Source organism: Hakea prostrata, chromosome 3 (assembly GCF_041222555.1).
Source record: "Hakea prostrata isolate BN-2017 chromosome 3, UWA_Hpros_2, whole genome shotgun sequence".
Taxonomy (NCBI): domain Eukaryota; kingdom Viridiplantae; phylum Streptophyta; class Magnoliopsida; order Proteales; family Proteaceae; genus Hakea; species Hakea prostrata.
The window spans coordinates 5,652,825-5,675,730 of record NC_142602.1 but is presented as its reverse complement, the minus strand read 5'-3'; the positions used below and the strand labels follow the sequence as shown (position 1 = coordinate 5,675,730).

Here is a 22,906-nt window from a genome sequence, read left to right as displayed (position 1 = left end):
AATTAATAACCGAATGGGCTTTGGAAATGAGAACCCCACCAAGTTGGATTTGTCCTGTTCTGGTGCTTTTCCCTTTATGAGGGACGGCTTCTTTTCCATCTCTCCTTGAGCTAACTTCATGGCTTCCATTATACTTGTGTTCCTCCTCTTTGGCTACTCAACATCAACCTCACCGATGCCTTCCCTTCTAGCCCTCAATTGCTCCTCGCAACATGCACAGATCGCCACATCCAATAAATCCATTATGTCCTTCCTTAATGATCTCATCCCCTCCATAAATGAAACCCGGCTGGTGACTTTCAAAATCGGAGCTATTCCAGATCGTTTTGATGGGCTCATGCAATGCCGGCTGGATCTCTCCCTCACTGCCTGTGCCTTCTGTGCTCGAGTTGCCAAAGACACCATCTCTACATTGTGCCCCAACCCAGAATTTGTCAGTGCTTGGTTCAACGGTTGCTACTTCCAGTATTATAACGACTCCAAATTCTCAAAGGCAGCCCAAGTTTTCTCATCTGCATCCAACAACCCGGGTAACGTCACCGACATGGGTCAATTCGAAGTTGCTTTTGAAAATCTGCTTTTACGGCTAAGATCTGCAATCACTGTGGCTTCACACTTTGGTTTTTCTAGTGGGCAGATTGTTTATGGAAGAAACGATAGTAGAATTTATGCAGTTGCAGAATGTGTTCGATCAGTGTCTCTAAGAGATTGTGAAATATGTGTGAGTGAAGGGATAAAGAAACTTCGTGAATGTTGTGGAAGTAGGGTGGGAGGAGTAGTTTTTGCTGGGTGTTGTATGGTTCGGTTTGAAGTTTATCAGTTCTTCTCACGTTCCATGACTGGTAGCAGTACTAATGGGTCAGATAGAGGTAAGATAAGGGTTGTTAGTTCAAGTAAGAGGGAGAATAATGGTAGTTCTGGTCTCCGTCTGAAATTACTTGGGGCTTGGGGTGTTGAAGTTGTTCTTTTTACGGGGATTATAATTGGAGCTTGGCTACTGAAAAGAAGGATTGTTAATACTGCGAAGGTAGCAGAGGTTGCCTGAGCTTGTGGCCACAATTGCACCATGCTGTGAAATGAATATGAGTATATGACCCCCAAGAGTCTGGATCACCTTCGTATCGGGGAGCACATAATGCTCTTTGATGTTTCATCATCACGCAGTAGGAGTGGAACTCATATTTGAAGGGTGATCCGGATTCATGACCAAAGCCCATTCCATTGTGTCCTGATGCTTCATCATTTTATAAATAAGAGGATATAGTTCTGTCTGAAGCTCCCCTGTATGTTTAAGCTTTTATCTTTTGGACAAAAAAGATATATTGTCCAGAACGGGATTCAACTCCATGCCCTTTCGGACTAGTACCTAAAATTCTTGCTTTAGACCAACTCTGCCATTTTGATTTTAGTGTGGCATTAAGATTTAATCTTTACATTTAACTTATATATAAATGTCACCCTTGAGAATGTAGTTGAAGTGCACGTAAACTAACTCTTGTAAACCTTTTTTTCAAAAAGAAAAGAAAAATTATGCATTCAAACACGTAAACTTAGGACTCTTCGTGGGTGGTTAATCTTTAGTTTCTCTTAGTTAAGATTGGTTAATCGTTTTATCTCTTAGCAAGAGATTTTTAGGAATTTTAGACACCCCAAAATAAATAGTAAAATTCAAAAACATCCCAAAAATATATCAAATTGATAGAGACACTCATGTCTCTTAAAATGGCACAATGGTGCACTCTAGTTAAGTCCTGATTAGATAATTCATAATTCTTAAATTGCCTTTAATATCTTATAACTTGACAACATTATTTTTAATCACTTGCCTCTAACTTTTTTATAATTTTTCAATGTTATCCTTAGTAGAATGTAATCTTAATTCAATAATCCCATTCATGCTCTTCTATTTTCAGGAAAAAAAATTAAAAAATTAAAAAAAATAACTACTAAAATATTTGTTTTTTTTTCTTCTTCTCTAATTCAATTTACTATTGTAAGACGATAATTGCCGTTTTAAGAGATATTTTGAGATATTTATACGAACTTGATATATTTTTGAGATATTTGTAATTTTAACTATTTATTTGAGATGTCCTTCAGATCCAGCAAGCACTCACCCCCTCTATAATTATAGTTTCTGGAAAAAAAAAAAAAAAAAAAAAAAAAGCCTACGGTAGTTTTTTTTAATGGTAACCAGAAGCCTATAGTACTTGTATAGTTGGATGTTGTATCTACAAATTCCTCGCCGGACTCGAAGTTACAGATATGGCGACCGAACTTGAAGAACTAGTGGGCTTCCTCTCGTCTTCTTTACCGCAAGTAAGTTATTATGCTTCCTGTCTAATCAATAGTATTCGTAATTAATAACAGAAACCCTTCATTGCTTGAGATAGCGGATGTGTGTAGCAGAAATCCTAACCTTGGATTTATATATCACGTAACTCGATGCCCTAGGTTCGTTGATTGAGCCCAACATAGAGAGTATTATTTTCTAGATGTTTCCTTGTGGAATATAATTCTACTACATAAGCATCGAGACTGACTTGACATTCTCTGAGTAAGCCTAGTCTACAACTTTCATCAACAAAAGGAGCTGGTTTCAAATTTGATCGATATGAATCCCGCTTCTAAGTTCAAGATTGGCTTGAAGTTAATTAAGTAATGCCATCTATTTGAAAAAATAGATTTACACGAGTAAGATAAACTGGCTGTAGGGCTATCTATTGAAAAATTAGATTTATGCGAGCAAGATAGGCTCATGCTGGATGTCGAGTGATTTATCAGTTTGCTTGTGATATGCGTCATTGAGCTTTACGTACTAGCTCTATCTTCGTCAGTTGAAGTTGGTTTATATTCAGTTAAACTCTTGCCACTGGATCCTTTTACATGGGTGAGGTATGAAAATGAGTAATATAGTTGCAGAGTCCAAGTAATAGCAGTTGAAGTATACAAAGGTATTTATTATCATTATACTCGTACTACTAACAGCATAGCACACCCAAATTTCCTTTTCTTTTATTTTCAGCAGAGTTTTGGTTTTGTTCATGATAAGTTTCAACCCTTATGTATATTGGCTCCCCTGATATGAACTTGGACTTGAATGGTGATTGTGTGGTATTATGTAAGAAATGGTCTAAGCTGGCCCCTATGTGAGATCACAGGCTCGACCATGGTGCATTGTTTGCTGGAATCCTCCCAGTAATTCATCAAATTGATATTGTTCAGGTTGGGATCTGATGGGCAACGAAGCATGATAGGCAAGAACATGGAGATACCTGGACTGATCTGTCTTTCCGGTCGGCTTGGGATACCCTACCTGACCTCCTTCGCATTAAGTCCTTATGTAAACATGCTCTTTCACTCTTTGGCCTCCACATGTCAGTAACATGGAGGGCCATGTGCAGCCAGAGCGGTAGCTGCCCATCACATTTTGAGTGAGGTGTCTTGGGAAGCCCATTTCCCCCATTGATGGAACAGCTGGGTCGTACCTCACCACACGCCACGTTCAGGAGTACCGGAGATTAGGATCTACGGGAACGAATCGATTGACGGGTTTGTCTATAAATAGATGACTCGTGCCCAGGTATAGGGGTTAGGCACTCAACTCTCTTCCTAAGCTTCCCGACCGCTATAACACAAGAAGCCCCTCGTGAGGGATGGTGTTGTCATCCAATCTTACTTGGGCATTTGAGGTAGTGAATCAGTCCTTGGATTGGTTCCTCTCTGATGGTTTTCTTTCTTGAACAGGGATCACAGACTTGGCTCAGTTTGAGCTTTGGTGTGACCCCAGCCCTAGCAAAAGGGCAGATTTGGTTGCAATGCATGGGTTGCTGAGGAAGTGTAGGAAGCTTTTGTATTTCCCCGTCATGTGAGTTTTTGGAGTTAAATCATTCCAGCATGTTTTTGTGTGGTAGTTCCCTTATGTTATATCTGTGGAAGATGGTTTTGGTGAGCTTTATGTAACTTGGATCTTCCTACACCCTAGCAACCTCAAAACCACCTTGAACATCCTGACCAATGGGTTGCCGCCATGTCATGAATGGTGGAAGAGTTTATTGTTCAGCAAGAGAGATTTTTTCTGGACGAAATGTTGGGCAAAACTAAGATATATTAAACAATGAAAGTAAAACTTTTTATCTTGAATTTCATACTAATGGAATCCCTCTCACTGGCTTTATAAACTAGAGGTAGCCCCAACACTCATAAAGAGTACATTTTTCCTCGTGAATATGTAAGCTCTCCAGGGTGTGACATGCTAATAAATCATTTCGTTAACATGGTATTTAGAATCTTTGCTGAATGGGAATCTGTGACTAGGGGTCATGGAATCCTTGGATGTTGAAATTCTCTTTTGGAGTAATTTGTCCAATGAATTATGTAGTTGTTTGATATCTGTATTGCTCTTCTCACATTTGGATTGGTGTTCATGGATTTTTTATTAAATTGGTATGGATCTCTCTGCCCCCTGCCCCCCGGTGGTGGGTTTGATCACATTGCCGCTGTATCTAATGGTGAAATTCTATACAGGTGAAAAAGGCAGCTGTTGATATAGTTCGAGATTTAACTGGTTCAGAAGATGGTTTGCTATCCCTTGCCAACTACTCGGAAATTGTGATTCCGTCACTCTCTCTCCTTTTGGGCGAAAAAAAGGTTAGCTAAACTTATGCATCTGCCTTAGCAAAAACAAAATTCTGATATCCTTCATATAATGTGGCTTGGATTGGCTGTGCACAATCCTGATCAGATTGTTTGGTCCTTCAATTCTTATTTCATAATTAGGTCAATTTAATCAACACCCATGAAGCATAGGATTCTTTTTGAATGCTAGTGAAAAATGAACTGAATAAAAGAACAATTCCACCATGCCAATCTTTGTAATGGTGAAGGTGCCATTTGTGCTTATATTTTCAGTAGTAAAATGATTTTCTTCTAAATAAGACTATAACCCACTAAAGCACTAAGATTATTTGAATAGGATATTACCCATCGCTAGACTTTATTGCCAAACTGTCATTATCAAATACATATCATGTGTTGGATGAATTCCTGTCTTCTGGATTGTAATTTATAAATTTTCTACGTGGTTATTTTCATTTAGTCAACCTGGAGGGGGGGGGGATTAGTATAGCATTAGAAATTCTTGTGAAGAGCCTTGCTGATATGTATTAGTATGTGTCTGGATTTATGGGGCTTATGCTCATCAATGATCATGAGGAAATGGTAGATTACCTCTGGGTAGGCCATAGCATAGGAAATTGGACTATTGAAATGTTCAATGATACTCTATATGATGTGCATACTTTATTTGATTATTATAGTATTTCTGTCCTGAGGCTGAATCTTGGGTTGTCCTTGAGTTGTGTATTTGATATATGGAATTGTGCAACAGTGCCATAGCAAGTCTCATGGTTTAGTTCGGTAACAGTCTGATCCTCATATGGGTCCTGCCATTATTAACTACAATATGAAACAAAGAAACCAGGGTCTTATTTACAAGACAATGTTAATTGCGGAAGCAAGACTGGGGCTTACATGCATACATTGCATATCAAGTGTGCATGCATACATTCTAAAACTGGAAAGAATGATTAAATAATTTGCATAAGCAATACACAAGCAGTCCATAATTATCAAAACATTCATCCAAATTCAAGTTCATATACTGTAGCAATCTAACTTTTCCTTTTTGGCATCTGATCCTTTTTTTTCCCACATAGTGGCACAAGACCCTCTAATAATTCTCACCATTGGTTTAAGACCTTATCTGTACTTTCTTTTGACTTAAGCACTCATTTTCTTATTTTCATGCTACGGCCACAAGGATCCATCATATACATAGGCATGAAGGCCTAAACTGCATGCATTCAGTAACTTAATTGCATTGTCATTGTCTTTTGGCTCACTAACGTACTCTCTGCTTACCTCGATTTGCTTACTCTCATATTTCACTCAGTTTTCTCCTTGTTCTTGTTTGTGGTATTAGGGGTTCTCCTGTGGTTCATGCATCAGTTGGTAGTTTCCTTTCATCATACAACCACGTTGCAACCTTTCTCCTTTGATAACCACATTGTAAACATACTATTTTTTACAAACAAAAACAAGGACTTGATAGCATGCTCCTGAAAAAAATGCTATTCATCAAATAAACCTAAAGCATTAGCATACTTGAGAATGATTAATCATTTGATGGAATATGCTGCAATTGAATTAATAGCACATAACATTACTTATCCCCACCTTGGGTTGAGTTGTTAATTGGCTCCAAAAGCTTCAAGGAAGCACAAGGTAACTTCCCTAGAGAGTCAAATTAAGCATTCATTACTGATTACTTTGACATCTAGCATTTATAGAAATCTGTTAAGTTTTTAGAATAGTTAAGAAGGAAATTGAAGGTGTTTCTTCAAAATTTGGGGCTTAAAGGGCCTGACAACCAGATTTGTTGGTTCCCAACCGAGCTCACTGTTTCATCCGGATTGCAGCATTGCTGCAGAATTCAGTCCACTTTAGAGGGGATTTTGACCCAGTTACACTAGGAATTTAGATGACTTGCATTTTCACAAAGTTTGTATGTTTTTAAGTCCTCTCTATCATGATATCTTATTCAGTCTTAGGGTTAGGGCTAGTACTAGTGTTGAAGGTCAAGAGGAGAGGGATTTTGACTTTAAGTTTGGAAAACCTCTAGGTGCCGTAGGCTTAAAGGGAGAGATACAAGAGGGATAAGGAATTGGGGATGCGTATTAGTTATGTTTACTTGCTGATTGGCTGCTGGAGATTGAATGTAGTTGAAGAAGATCACTCTCAATAGGTGCCGCAGGGTTTCCTCAGGCAGTCAGGCTTTGAAACCATGGTTATTAAAGCGGCGAAGCGACAAAAGCGATTGGGGTCAGTCTTGGCGATTAGGTGACTAAGCGGCACTTAGGAGGCAATAAAGCGACCAAAGCGGTTTAGTCAATATTTTTAATATAACTACTTTTAAACTATTTTAATACAAATACTTTTTATAATAAACTAAAGTACTAAACAAACATTCAACAATCACATTCATAAAAATAAAAATAAAAAACATTCAAGAATCACAATTATGAATAACAATATTATTCATATATAGTTTAGTAAAATTATTTCACAAATTATTTTTAACATGACTTTTTTGTTAAATGTACATGAATAATATTCGAATTGGAATCAAAATTGATGTATCCATTTTTTTAACCAAACAGTGCCGACATGATAAATTAATAGATCTCATATTCCGATTTCCAAGTCATTGTTTATTTAATGATTCATTGATTATCAATGTTGAATATGGCTCATGCTTCACATTCTGTTGCCGACAGGCACTTTGGGCCTCGGAGTTCATTTGCAAATTGGGTCTCGATTCCAAAATGGCTCACATATTTAAATTTATATACGGCATTGTAGAATAAATTATGATTAAAAAAAATAATAAATAATAAGCATAAATTACAAAATGTAAAAAAAGCGGCTACTTTAGCATCTAGGTGGCAATATGGCACAAAATGTGGTAAAACGGTAGTGCCTAAGCAAAAAAGCGGCAAGAAATCAGACTGTTAGTTAAGCGGTCACAATTTAAGCGGTTCAAAAACCGCTTTTCCGCCTAGGCGGCCGCTTAGGCGCGCCTAGGCAGACGCTTTGATAACCATGTTTGAAACCCTACGCCACACCAATCGTACTTCTCTAGCTGCAAACTCTCTCTTTTCAATTTTATTAATCATCATCAATGTTGAGTTGCGAACAAAACCTAGACCCTGAATTTATATACTAAAACAAAGAAACTCTACTAGGACTCGACAAACTTAAATAGTCCTAATTAAACCAAGATAACAAGTAAAAGAAATTCTATTAAGGTTGGGACTCTATCATAACTTGACAAGTAAGAGTGTAAGACTTCAAACAAAACAAAATTAGTTATGGACTCTTAAAATATTCTAGACTCAGCTAAACTTAATAGAACTCAAAATAAGCAGGTAAAATGACCAAATTGCCCTAGATGGAGTTCAGCCCCCTAGGTGATGCCCAAGAAGGGCTGCTTCCGTAGGCTCTATTTCGAGCCTTCTTGGGGTGATCCTGGCTAGTTACATCAGGTTACTATATAAACTTGACACAAGACCTTAGTATATCTTTTTAGCAAAACTCTAAAAATCAGGATATTTAGGATGTTTATGATACACATTTAACCTGTCATTATTTTAAAATTATCTCATCAAAATATCTTCTTTAGTTACTTCAATCATGCATTCAAAATACCATTTTTGTTGCTTCTAATTAATCACAAGCGTATACACTTAACTATGGAAATCATACACTAATAAATCACTACATCTCTGAACGAGTATATTAAAATAATAGTCAAAAGGGAAGTGGATATTACAGTTTTTTTTTCCCACAAGTTCCTCTTCATAATACTTCCACAGATTTAACTCATTTTTGTGATCTTTCAGGAAGTTTCAAAGCCTGCAGCTGAAGCTCTTGTCAATCTTTCACAGAATCCAGACCTATCTGCAAAGATGGTTGCAAAAGGGATGATTAAGACAGCCATGGAGGCATTATACAAACAAGATGCTGGCATTGCTAGATTGCTTGTTATGCTCATACTAAATCTCACCCAGTTGGATGCTGGTATTCTTAGCCTGCTTCAGGTGTTGTCATTATTTTCCTCGATTCCTTTGTCAGACTAACTGCCATAATTGTTAATTTCCTGTTTAATTTATACATCAAAAGCATGCTTAAAACTTAATGACCCTATATAAAATATTTTTGTTCATGAGCATATTTGTTGTTTAAGTAATTGAGGCTAACTATGATTAAATGCAACTTATGTGTATGTTTGCTCTGTGTTACTACTTCTTAGAACGAAGACAAGAATTTACAAGGATTGTACTTGATGAAGCTCGTGAGATCATTTTGTGCATCCTCAAGTGAAAAAGGAGGTGAGTTGTATTATTTTCTTAATTCTAGTTGATTTTGTATAATCTTTGAAATAGTGTATGTGCCATGGCAATTGGTGACCTGTAACTTTTCTAATGTAGTACTTTGATACTTGCGCTGATAGTTTTAATGAAGCCACAGTGTAATCTACTTCTCCAGAATTAAAATTAGTCTTTGTTATGTGAAAGCCAAGTCTAAAGAGAATGAACTTTTGATTAATTCTTTAGATGTTTATAGAATAAAGAAGGAAAAGCAAAATCTTTTTTAAATAAAGAATAAGTCTCAAAAAATGTGCACATAGACTGAAGCATACAATCCTTAAACTTAATGTTTGAGACATGTGTTCTATGTCCATCCAACCATGAGCCATTTCCTTCGTGCTCATGCATTAAGACAACTTCATATGCCTTTAAGCAACACCTCACTGGGAAATAAATTTAAGGGCTGTATTTCAATCATAGGTGTTTTGCTTTGGTTCTGTTGGTTATACTTCATATATATCAATTGCATAATTGATGGGGATAGATCCTCCCGGATTTGCTTTCCTAAATATAGAATATCTGCAGCGGAAGTAATCTGGATTCCACGTTCTCGTTCCACCACCAAAGCTTCACCGCGGTGATTCCACAATCTCTAGGAAAGGGAATAAATTCCACAACCCAAATGCCGTGGAAGGATGGTATGGAGATCTAAAGCAAAGGGAAGAAAAACCTCTAATGGCTTCTTTCCTTCCTGCGTTTCCAAGAGAGAGGAGAGAGAGATGGGAGCTGCATTTCTTTGGAAAACTCGCGCACAAATAATAATGTAATCACCCAAGTGATACGGTGGTTACAAATATATAACCCTATATATACATTTTTTTGGATGAATAAATAATCAATTAAAGAGACGAAAGCAAATTACAAGAAACCAAGGGCTAAAATCAGCTAGGAGGGATGATTTGGGAGTTGAGCCCCCACGAGACAACAATGAGCCTGTTCCTTGGGGAATCAACAACCGGGGGAGGGGAAAAGATGAAATCCTAGATGAAACATCAAAATAAATTGCATTCCAAATGGCATCGATAGAGCGAGATTTGGAGTTCCAGCGCCTGAGATTACGCTCCCACCACAGATGGTGGACTATGGCACCAAAGACGAGGTTACCAATTCGATCACAAATAGAGGTAACAGAGAGATATAACCCTATATTTTGTAACCGCCTAAAAGTGATTTTCCAGATCTCCGCTTGGGCATATAATTTATTAATAAAATAATTAATAAATCCCAACATCTCCCACTTGCACAAGGGCAAGTGTTAATCTCTTTGTTACAATGTGTCCCACACAGACATGTATATCCCAGATATACACATTCAATCTCTTTATCAGAGTTTGTCCCAGACACACATGTATATCCCATATATACATATATTTATCTCTTGCTATGTATCCCAGATACATAGACCATTTGTGTCCCAAACACTAACATCCACAAGTCATACTGGCAAAATGGGTTGTGCGACCGATGATATACCTGCACGCGTGAGCCCCAAACTAGAAACCTTCCTAGAAGGCCAGAATGGCACATCACTCAAAAAAACACATCAAATAAGCATTAGTATACCACAATGTCCTAGGTTTATTCAAAACTCACCAGACTAAAGGTATCTCGATCCCTCTGAGAGATCCCCTTATTGTCCTTAAAATGTTCACTACTATAACACATACAATTGGTGCCAGTAAACACTTTTAGGGTGCAGTTGAATCAAACATTTCCTTTTGCCCTAGACCATCACTATACTCAGGATTGATTCCTTTCTCGGTAATGCCCCTTTAGGTCGAATCAATCATGACCATAGGTAACACCCCAAAGTAGCCACATCAACCCTTCGTTTCATGATGTCGTCGAAAGTCACTAAGAACACTAACGGACCATAAAGTCTAGGACTCACACAATGAGAGGAGCAGGGATCCATCCTCTCATTTCCAATGATTGCTAAGCACACATAGTATGATGTACGTGCTATAGTGGAGCATTCTATACACAATAGAATGGATGTCCCTCTCAACACCATACAGGTCTAAGTCTAGACGCAACCTCTTGCGCCTAACCCGAGTTTCTTTATTGTCGCCACCCTAGCGCCACATAAAGTACTCGCACTTGGCTCCTATAGGTAACATGAATAGTGAGAACATTCATGTCGATTCTCTTCACAATAGAGAAACTCATCTTGATTCCAAATCAAGGCGACATCATGATAATGAACAGACCTACACAAAGTCATTCACAATCCGTCTCATCTCTGCTCGCCTCCAAGGTGCCAGAGGCGAATGCTCGTGTGAGTGAGCCATTCTCTTGCCTATTGACATATCTAGTTTTATGCTAGAAGAAACACAATCACACAGAAAGTGGAAAAATAAATGCTAGAATGAACTCATATTACTAATAATAAGAAAGTTTCAGTACAAAAGTAAGTCACAATTTACGCAAGCCCTAGGATTTTACATGAGAAATAAAAACATCTTTGGCTATAGGTTTGGTAAGAGGGTTAGCTACCATCTGACTAGTAGATATGTGCTTAAGTACAAATTTCTTCCTTGATATAATGTCTCTAACAAAATGATATTTCAACTGTATATGTTTGGTCTTCCTATGATACTTGGGGTCCTTGACATAGGTAAGAGCTGCCGTACTATCACAATGGACAAGGGCAACTTCTTTGGATGTCATCACAAATCCAGTATGTCGATGGAATTTCCTCAACCCAATAGCCTCTTGAACCGCAGCTGAGCATACCACATACTCTACTTCCATGGTCGAGAGGGATATACAAGTCTTACTAAACCACAAAATGGCCCCGCCATTCAGCAAAAAAACATTATCCAGAGGTTGAATTTGCGCTCATCAATATCTCTAGCCTAGTCGGCATCGTTATAGCCAACCAATCGCAAATCCTTTCATTGGTAACACAGCATGTAGTTACTTGTTTCTCTAAGATATCTCAATATCCTCTTGACTGTTTTCCAGTGGCTTATGTCTGGGTTTGAATAGTACCGACTAACCAAACCCATTGCATAACAAAAATCTGGCCTAGCACACATTATTACGTACATAAGGCTACCCACTGCACTGAAATATGAAACTCTTTCCATCTTGATTTTCTTCTCTAGAGTCTTAGGACCCATATCAAGGCTCAAATGCAAATCCTTCTTCACTGGAGTATCAATTGGTTTGCAATTGTGCATTTGGTACCTCGTCAAGACATTGTCAATATAGGTCTCTTGAGATAAACCCAATAATCTCTTTTGCCAATTTCTGACGATCTTAACACCAAGCACATAGCTTGCTTCACCCATGTCCTTCATATCAAATACAGAGGACAACCATTTCTTAATGGTTTCCAATAGCTCCTTGTTATTGCTAGCCATGAGTATGTCATCTACGTACAGTGTTAGAATGATATAATTACTATCAGATCTCTTGGTGGAAGCACACATTCCACTGTCTGGATGCTTGCTTTAAACCATATATGGACTTCTTAAGCTTGCATACTTTGCGCTCAAGTCCATTAGCTTCAAAGCCTTGAGGTTGATCCATATAGATCTCTTCCTCAAGTTCTCCATTGAGAAAAACAATTTTTACATCCATTTGATAAAGTTTCAAGTCCAACTGAGCAACAATGGCTAGTATGAGACGGATGGAGGCAAACCTAACCACTGGGAAAAAGTTTCCTCATAATCAACGCCCTCTCGTTGGGTATAGCCCTTAGCCACTAAACGAGCCTTGAATCTTTTAATAGATCCATCCACTTTTCTCTTGATCTTGAGAACCCACTTGTTCCCAATTGCCTTTTGGCCTGGCGGTAAGTCAACCAAGTCCTAGACATGATTAACTTTCATCGACTCCAACTCTTCTATCGCTTTCAACCATTCCTTTGAGCTTGTCCCCGCAAGAGCTTCCTGCACGCTTTTCGGTTCATGCTCATCGACTGGAGCCATCTCACAGTCTATCTCTTTAGGAGTTACCATGTAGGCTTCATCCTTTATGTTGAAACATCGACGAGGAACGAGCCCACGCCCACTATGGCGCAAGTACATGTCAGATTGCTCACCCTCTGAGGTAGCTATCACATCTGCACTCCCACTAGAATCTTCTAGATGAACCCTATGTTCATTATCCAGAGTCTGAATCCCTGGAGTGACAAGATCACCATCTTGTATCTCAAAGAATTCCAATGATTCTTTGTTAACTCCTGAAAGAGATGGAAAATCATTCTCCAAGAATGTTGCATCCCTAGACTCAAGTTCCGTTCTCCTTTCACTCTCATCTAGACCAATGAAGACATGTCCCTTCGAGAGTTCAGAATATCTTACAAAGATACACTTTCTTCTTCTGGGTCCAAGCTTCCCATATTGGTGAGAGTTAGAGTGAATATATGTTGCACATCCCCATGTGCGCTAGTAACTCAAATTTGGCTTCCTTCCGGTCCACAACTCATATGGTGTGGAAGGAATCGATTTGGTTGGAACTCGATTGAGGATATAGGCCGTAGTCAACAAAGCATCTCCCCAATAAGAGATGGATAGGTTTGCCTGCGCCATCATGGATCTCACCATGTCTAGCAAGGTTTTATTCCTCCTCTCAGCAATCCCATTTTGTTGTGGAGTCCCTGGAATAGTAAGTTGCCTAGATATCCCATTTTCATCACACAACTCTTTGAACATATCAGAGAGATACTCTCTACCTCTATCTGTTCTAAGAGTTTTAATCCTTTTATCTAACTGATTCTCAACTAAGCTCATGAATTTCTTAAAACATTATAGAGCTTCTGAATTTTGAGAAATTAGATAACTATGACCATACCGTGTATAGTCATCTATGAATGTGATGAAATAAGATTGTCCTTTTTTAGTATGCACATTCATGGGTCTACATACATCTGAATGAATAAGTTTTAGAGGAAGAGAGGCTCTCAAAGCCTTTTTGAATGGTTTTCTAGTTGCTTTTCCCGCTAGACATGACTCACAGGTTGACAAATCGGATAGTGAACCTTGGCCTAAGAGACCTTCTCTTGCCAACCTGTTCATCCTATCTAAGCCAATATGTCCTAGTCTAGCATGCCACATATTAGAATCAATACACTGTATTTTGGCAAACAAAAGCATTACTAGAATTAAATAAATCATCAATTGTATCCAATACAATAAATCCATTATGAAGAAAACCATAACCATAAACTGTATCACCTAGATACAAAACCAAATAATTGTTTTCAAATACAATTCTAAAACCATGTTCCAAAAGAAAAATAACAGAAACAAGATTTTGCCGAATGTCTGGAGCATACATCACATCATGGAGTAACAGCGTCCGGCCACCTCGCAAAACTAATTTGCATGTGCCTATGTTATGAACCTCCACACTTGAGTTATTCCCCATCGTTATTTTCCTCTTGGAACACGACGGTATTCCACGAAGCTTGAGCGTTCCCTTGTTATGTGTTCTGTCGCACCAGAATCAACAATCCACAAAGGATTTAGTTCAGCAAGCATAGTAGAACTTGTTACATAACATGATGATGTATAACACACAGTACATACCTCCTACTCAGTGCAATCACGAGCATAATAACCAGGCTTTCAGCAATTGAAGCAAATCAAAGGTGATTTCTTCTTTCAGCTTTAGTCCCTTTTGAACGCTTGGGGGCATTATTATTTTTGTTTCCACCTTGGTTGCTTTGTCTGGACCGCTGAGGTTGAGCTTTCTCTCTCTTGCGCTTAGAGCCTGCACCCTTACCAGTGCTAGCTTCAGCAACAAGTACTTCAGTTTGAGGGGCATCGGCCAACATCCGATCCTCCTCTAGCTTAAGGTGCTTGGCAGCTTGATCAAAAGTCTTGACATCATTAGCATGAGTCAAGAAGATCTTCATATGCTCCCAAGTCTTCGGTAGTGACCTGATGATTGCAGAGACTTGCTCCTCATCAGTCTTTTGGCGCCTACATGCGCTCAACTCACTAATCATGTTGAACATGATGGTTATATGCTGCCTCATGGTATGACCTTGGCGCATCTTATAATAGTCAAAAGTGAGTCCGAGCTGGCTGCCTCTTGTTGTGGAAGTCCCTCCGTATTGGAACTTCACTGCCTCCCACAAAGAGTTTGCAGTCCTATGCTTCTCAAACCGAAGCATCAGATCATCCCTCATGGAGCTTAGGATAGTAATCCTAGCTACCCAGTCTTTCCTCTTCCAGGCATTGTATAACTCAAAGTCCTTACGATGCTGTTTTGTGGTATCTTCCTTAGGTGGGGACATGGTCTGGTTTATGGTTTCCAGCATATCCTGCTCTTCCAGGAGATAATGCACCTTTCGGTGCCAGAGGTCATAATTCCTCTTGTTCAGTTTATCTCCTTTCGTGAGGTCAGCAACTATGCTCTTTGTAGCAAGCATTATTCTAAAGACAATATGTACAAGAATGAGTCTAACTATTCTAGCATAAAACACAACACAAGCAACAACAAATCACACTAGCATAGTCAACCTATGGGATAAAGCATTTAAACCAAAAGTTATGTTAACAAACATTCAATCAAATTCTCATGCAAACCCACAGACTTATACACTAGTTTCATTATGTGCAAGAAACATGATTAATAGACCCATAATTAAAAACAATTTTATTAAAATAAAACATCCAATCATGTTTATGCTATGAGGTGGTTCACACAGAACGCTTCTACATCACTAGGCCCCATTAGGCCCTCAATGCCCAAACATCACATAGATTGTCGGGCCATTGGTGTCCAGTAAGTTAGAAACACATTTTGAACTGGACAGACCAATATCCAAAAAATCCATCTCCCAGACGGACGATCGTCTCTCAGACGGAAAGTCCGTCTGGCCTTTTGTGACTAGACGGACGACCGTCTGGGTCACTGTGATTAGACAAACCAATAGATGGACGTCTGTCTGGTCCACAGTGACCAAACGGCGTAATTTTCCCTTGAACGAATTTCTTTTCAAAAAATGGAAAAACATGTTTTTTCTCCAAAAAAATCACCCAATTATGCATGGGAAAAATCCAACAAACATTGAACAGAAACATTCATCATGGATTATCAATGCATGCAGTTTTTTACATAAGGGAGATCAAAGGGTCCTCCCACTTGGATCCGAACCAAAACATAAGGGTTTCTAAAAACCCTCTCAATTCTCCCATGGGTTTCCTATTAAACCTTGGATCCTCCATTGGGTCCATTCAATAAAAATTAAACAATGGGGAGGAACGGAGAATCGTGAGAACCATGACTCTGATGCCAATGTTGGTTATACTCCATATATATCAATTGCATAATTGATGGGGAAAGATCCTTACTTGGATTCGCTTTCCTAAATATAGAATATCTGCAACGGAAGTAATTTGGATTCCACGTTCTCGTTCCACCACCAAAGCTTCACTGGGGTGATTCCACAATCTCTAGGAAAGGGAATAAATTCCACAACCCAAATGCCGTGGAATGATGGTATGGAGATCTAAAGCAAAGGGAAGAAAAACCTCTAATGGCTTTTTTCCTTCTTGCGTTTCCAGGAGAGATGGGAGCCGTATTTCTCTGGAAAACTCATGCACGAATAATAATGTAATCACCCAAATGATACGGTGGTTACAAATATATAACCCTATATTTTGCAACCGCCTAAAAGTGATTTTCCAGATCTGCCCTTGGGCATATAATTTATTAATAAAATAATTAATAAATCCCAACAGGTTCTTATGTGGTCAGGTCAAGATTTATGCCTTGAGGTGAAGGTGAAGTCTTTTGCACCAATGAGGTTTTTGGAAAATGATATGTGTGAAAAAAATGAATTTGGTTTATGGGAACTCTTGGATTTTCTCAGTGTATCGTTTTGTTTATTTCGTGTTCCCCCTGTTAACAATTAGTGGCACCATCATTTTGCCAATCATCATGTTTCCTCTTCTCTAATTCTCATAGAACATTGGCATATTTTTATTAGTGTGTCAAAAACTTTTCTTGGGTGGATTATTGATGTGTCAAATTCAATCTGAGGGTGACTTTTTTTCCCTATCGCATGCATTACAGAGGATACTTTTGAACATGTTGGGTCAATACTTGTAAACATCTCAAAAATGGAAGCAGGGAGAAAATTACTGTTGGATCCAAAGAGGGGTCTTCTGAAGCAACTAATTCGTCAGTTTGATTCCACAAGTTTGCTGCGAAAGAAGGGAGTATGGATAAGAACCTAATTCAATTAATAGTTTCTTCTTTCAGAAATATATTTCAGAGGGCTAGTTTTATATAAATTTGCTTCCTTGAGGATTGTATAGTTCCTGTTCAGATTCTGAAGAGATGATGTGGTTGCTATCTTGAATGTTTGTTACTGCAGCTTTTTGCACAGCTTTCATTGTGTATGTTTCTTGAAATATGAATTATCTCTTGGTAATATTTAAATTTTATTCACAATATAGGAGAAAAAAGAAAGGGATCGAATGGAACTCACTGTGTAAGAAGGTTTTCTCATTCTCATGCTTTTTATACCAAAGACAACTTGTTCAATTTTATGTTTTTGTTCTCTTTGAAACTCCATATATGTCTTCAAAAGAGTAAAGGGTGTCAATCAGTTCAGTTTCGGCTACTCACTGTGTACAAAGATTTCTCATTCTCATGTTTTTTTATACCAAAGACAACTTGTTCAATTTTACAGTTTTGTTCTCTTAAACTCCTGTGTATTCTTCAAAAAGAGTTAAGGGTGTCAATCAGTTCAGTTTCGGTTTTCGGTTTGGTTTTGGTTCAAGGCACAGTATGTATGAACCAAATCCAGTTAACTTTCATTTGCTCAAAATCAAAACCAAACTGAGTCCATTTTGTCCCTATTCAAATTTTGTTCAATTTGTATATAGTCGATAATTCAGTGTAATTTTGATCCTGTTTACACAACTCAACAATAAAATCATGGTTGCTAATGACAAACAACTCAATGGAGACACATGACTTTAAAGTTTAGTATTGCTTAGGTCAGGGGCGGAACCAGGATTCAACATTAGGTGGGGGGCAAAGAATGAGAGTTGGGATCACCTTCTCGTTGGGGAGCACTAATGCTTTTTCATCACACATAATATGTGGGCCCATGTAGGTCCCATTGGGGTCCCACCTTTGAATTATTTTATCATATTCAGACGTAGGCCCGCATATATTCTATGGGGCACATTAAAAAAATTGTTAAATTATAGATAATGATATTTTCACCCTGAAAAAATATGGATAAATTAAAGCAAAAAAAAGGCACATGATTTCAACCATAAAAAGTTATATGCAAACCATTTTTTTTTGTTGATAGGTGATGCAAACCAATGGTAGTTAGTTACCTTATTAACTGTAGATATTTCATGCACAATATAAAATCAAATAACAAAAATATTAGAAAAAAATAAGAAAGAGAGACAAGAAAATCAAATAAAAAGAATAACAAACAAGAAAAAAAGAAAATATAAATGAATTGAGAAAGAGAGAGAATGCTTAATTGTGGAGAAGATTTTTTCCAAACTTTTCTTAACCCATGTTCGTAGAAAGAGAAGAGAATAAAAATGAAGAAAAGAGGAGAGAGAGAGGAGAGAATAAATAGGGATTGAGGAGTTAGTTTCTAATTAGGAATGACATTTATACCTATTATTTTAACTTTAAAAACTATTCTAAATATTGGGGGGGGGGGGGGAATAGTGATATTTCACATGTGGAAGAGAAAAGACAAGAAAAATTGAAGCAACTAATCAACATTTTCAAAAAATTGGGGGGGGGGGGGGGGGGTTTGGTTTTAGATGGTCATTTTCTCAGATCTGATTCTAAATTGACCACTTATTCTCAGTTCCCTCTCTCTCTCTCTCTCTCTCTCTCTCGCTTCATCAAAACAACCTCTCAGCAAATATTTCTGGGGTAAGAGTGCATAGGAAATTGCCTCCCTGACTATGCTTGTGGGAAAGCCACCATGTTCGCCTTTCATATGACTAAAAGGTTAACCTACTCTCTTGCCTTGAGGAATTTGGGTAATACTAAACCCAAGAAAGCAGTCTTTCAAATTTGTATATCAGAACGAGAATCAGAGAAGAGAAAAAAGCTGAGAGTAGAAGAGGACTTTAGGAAAGCCCAGGAAGAGCCAGGTCTTGTGAGCCTCCAATGGACCAATCCTTTTATTTATAGAATGAAATAAGATAACAGTCCTAACTAGCAACTAAACCAGAATAAAAAACTCAAACAGAATAGGAAAACTAGGCGGGCGCCTACTCAAGATTCCCTCCAGTTACATATTTTTTCTTCCCTTTTTACCCCTTAAAGCTGATATCTAACTCAAATTGCATCCACCTTAAAATCTACTTTTTATAATGTTTCTTTCCAGATAGACTGCCTTTAGTTCCTAGTACTCTGTCAACTCCTCTGGTTAATTATAGTTATAGCTGAAAACTGTTGTTTCATTATATTTCCAACACCTTCTTTTGTTCTCAATGATTTAATATAACGTTTGATTCTTTTATAAGTAGGCCTTCTACTACATTCATTTTGATAGTGTATATTTTCTGATAGGTTTGTGGAACCATTCGTAATTGCTGTTTTGAAGCTGAGAACCAGCTACAAAATTTGCTTTTGACATCAGAGTTTCTTTGGCCAGCTCTTCTTCTTCCTGTTGCTGGCAAGAAGGTTTGTTCTTCTTTTGTTTCCATGCTTTGGTTGACTGGTTTTTCATTAACAATTTACTAAGTGATTGTTTCATGTTTTGATGGTCATTCTTCAAATATTAAAATTGGTTTGGTCTCATTTAATTTTCATGTCCTTTTCAAAACTTTAATTATTTGCTATTGTTCAAATAAAAAATCGGTCGATACCCAAATGATCTGATTTGAGTACTCATAAGCCTTTTCAATTCTAACAACAGAGTAAGATTTTACAATATAAAGCTCCAATGAGGGATGATGTGTGAGCGAGAAGAGCCTTGTTGAGTTTGAAATACATTTAATATGAACTTTCATGCCAAACTGTCAACCTATTGTCTATATCAAATCTTAATTCATTAGGAAAACTTCAATCTTTCCCCTGCTGATTTTATTTCTACAGAAAAGAAAGATTGTTCTCTAATTTCCTGAAATCACTACTGTATGGATTAAATTTTTTCCTATAGTATAACTTCTGTACTTGTTTGTTTCTGTCTGCTATGAAGCTATCTTTGATGAAATTGTAAAATATCCGATTGTAGTTATTTCCTGCTTGATTTGTCATGTTCAGATTTACAGCAAAGAGGACACATCCAAAATGCCACAAGAGGTTGGTAGTGCCCTTTCAATCGAAAGAGAAACAGTTGATGATCCAGAAATCCGCATTCAAGCTCTGGAAGCAATATACCTGATTTCATTGCAGGTTAGAGACCCCCCCCCCTCCCCTCTCAGGTGTCTTTCTCCACTTCTGTGGAGATCTAGAATTGTCGGGTATCAACTTTTGTGGAGATCTATAATTGTTGGGTATCATTTATCTATAATCTTAGGGAACATGCTTTAAAAGAACCCAAGTGCTTGCAGATTTTTTAGAATGACTTATCCTTGAAAACTTGGGAAGGGATTTTATATTGGGCACCATCTTGTTCAATGGCCTTAATTTTCAGGATTCTAAAGTTGGTTTTCCTATCTTTATATGAGAACAAATGTTAGAATGGATTGTAGTTTTGCTAATTATTCTTAAAGAGATGGGTATAAAAGTGAGTAGTTTGACAGATTAGTGCAGTTGTAGGCTTCAATAGTGCAGTAATGAGCAGCCTTTGCCAGAATGCCAATCAATTAAGGCTGAGATGTTCCATTTCTTTCATGCTCATAAATTTGTTGATTTAATTAAAAAAAAAAAAAAACCCATTATAAATTGGTGCAAGTGATCCTATTGAATCAATTAGTTGAATTGAAGTCTTCAGCAGGGTATGACTGCTGCCTGACTATGTGAATTCATGATAAGGACAAGTTTCCTTGGCTGCTAGGTGAATTCTAATATTCTCTCCTTCAAATCAATGGTTCTGCTCCTCTGATTTTATAGATGTAACTCATCTAGCATTCAGGACTTTTCTCGGTCTTGTCTTTTTAGGATTGGGTTTGCTCTTTCTTAATCCTTGTTGACATAGGATTTTGTTTTTTGTTAAATTAATCTAGAATTTCTATTCCACGAGTCAGTTTTCCCACTTGATGTTCATTATTCACTACCTCACATATTGGAGGCAAATAGGCTTTGACAATTCAATGATAGAATCCTTTTTTGGGGCATTAGGATGTCAGAATGACACTGTTGCTGAGAGGCTCAGATAACGTATGACACTTGGATACAATATGCTAGAATGTTACTTTATTCCTGGTCTGTCCTTGGAGGCCTTCTCATGGGATCTGATGCTTTTGGTTGTCTTGACATACAATACTGTTTATTTTGTCATTTATATCCTTCCAGGAGGCAGGTAGGAGAGCTCTTTGGTCCATCAATGGCCCACGGATACTGCAAGTTGGATATGAAGATGAAGAGGACCCAGAAGTAATGGAAGCATATGAGCGGATTGGAGCCTTGGTACTGTATACTTAATAATCCCTGATTTATCAATTGTAACATTTTTGATAGTCTAGCACATCTACTAAAACTCACCAAGTTCCTGGCTTTGACTTCCTACACATCATAAATAAGTGTAGCAGAAGTGCATTACCTTTTCTTTTTCTTCATGAAAGAAAGTGCACAACCCTTTTGAAATTTCCAAAGCTTGATGGCATTCTTTGGGAGTTCATATATTATTTGGATCCGTTTACTGATTTTATAGCACATTTAAAGATCTGACCCTTAATAAGTCAAGCCTGTTACTGTGTTGCGCATTTTTGGGCATATGTTCTGGTGCAGTCAGCCCCACACTTCATTTCCTTCTGGAAGGGGATTATATTGAATTTTTTATATTTTATTCTTGATTTGACCAGCTAGTTCAAGACGGAGGGATAGAGGAAACATCTGCTCAAATTCCCAAGCAGTGACGTCTGGATACTTCGGAGAAACTACAAGATGGTGAAATATTGTGTGTCGAAAGCCAATTAATTAGGACATCAAGCTATAGCATTTGTTTCAGTCCAGATGAAGGTGTGCGGTCTATGTAATATGTTTTTCAGTATAAGTTTTATCTGTCATATCTCTCTGTAATTTATGGTTTTTGAGAGAAAATATTTTTGGTAGTTAGCAATGATGTAAAGTTTATTAATTATATTGTGGTGAGGGCGACAGTTTTAACTAAATTATGATGAGAAAAAAGAATAGTTCTTGGTTTTGAATGTGTTTTGAATTCTCTGGGCGTAACGATTGACTGTTGGTGTCCCATGAATGCTGCTGCTTTTTCTAGTTGTTTTTAATTCCTTGTTATAACTCGTAAGACCCTCGTAGCTTAATCATCAGGTTAAAGGGCTTGGACGATGCTCAGGTTTATCAATCAACTGTGGCTACTAAACTTCAGCATCAGATGTTCCTTCAGGTACAGATCATATAATTGGGCAGCGGGCACCACTTAAGGGATTGTCATATGTAGGAAGAAAAGAATGTCATGCAGTAAATGACATGACCAATAAACCTTTTTCTCTAAGTAGACTTGTTTTCATTTGGTGAGTGTACAGAGCATCTAATTTTGTCAAGCATAAGGAAGAAGACATCATTCATTTTGTAGTTTCATTATCATCTTTTATTCCTAGTGACAGGCCGTCCCCAAGGCGAGGCAGGCGGGCCTAGCACCGGGTGGGGACCTGTTTCGGGTGTTTTCGGCCTCTTCAGGGCGCGATGCCGGGGGGGGGGGTTGGGTGGCCTGGCCGGTGCTGTGGTGGGGGGTGCACATTTCCTTTGCAGTAGAAGTTATTTTATAGTTCTGAACCTGTGGTGGTGCTCGGTTCTGGGGCTTAGACGCTACTGCCTTGTTCCACTACGAC

General features: G+C 38.0%; 2 protein-coding genes across 2 annotated transcripts; both read left to right on the top strand.

Annotated features, from left to right (window-relative positions):
* Nucleotides 1–118: 118 nt before the first annotated feature.
* Nucleotides 119–1,045, top strand: LOC149020321 (antimicrobial ginkbilobin-2-like protein). The gene has a single exon (XM_089146826.1). It carries the CDS (start codon nucleotides 119–121, stop codon nucleotides 1,043–1,045), a length of 927 nt encoding a protein of 308 aa, XP_089002952.1.
* Nucleotides 1,046–2,173: 1,128 nt separating this feature from the next.
* On the top strand, nucleotides 2,174–22,668 carry LOC149020320 (ARM repeat superfamily protein). The gene is made up of 9 exons (XM_089148426.1): nucleotides 2,174–2,319; nucleotides 4,528–4,650; nucleotides 8,463–8,660; nucleotides 8,873–8,951; nucleotides 17,028–17,173; nucleotides 19,521–19,634; nucleotides 20,217–20,348; nucleotides 21,411–21,524; nucleotides 21,920–22,668. The coding sequence occupies exons 1-9, from the start codon at nucleotides 2,266–2,268 to the stop codon at nucleotides 21,971–21,973; spliced, it is 1,014 nt and encodes a 337-aa protein (XP_089004552.1). The 5' UTR covers nucleotides 2,174–2,265; the 3' UTR covers nucleotides 21,974–22,668.
* Nucleotides 22,669–22,906: the final 238 nt, after the last annotated feature.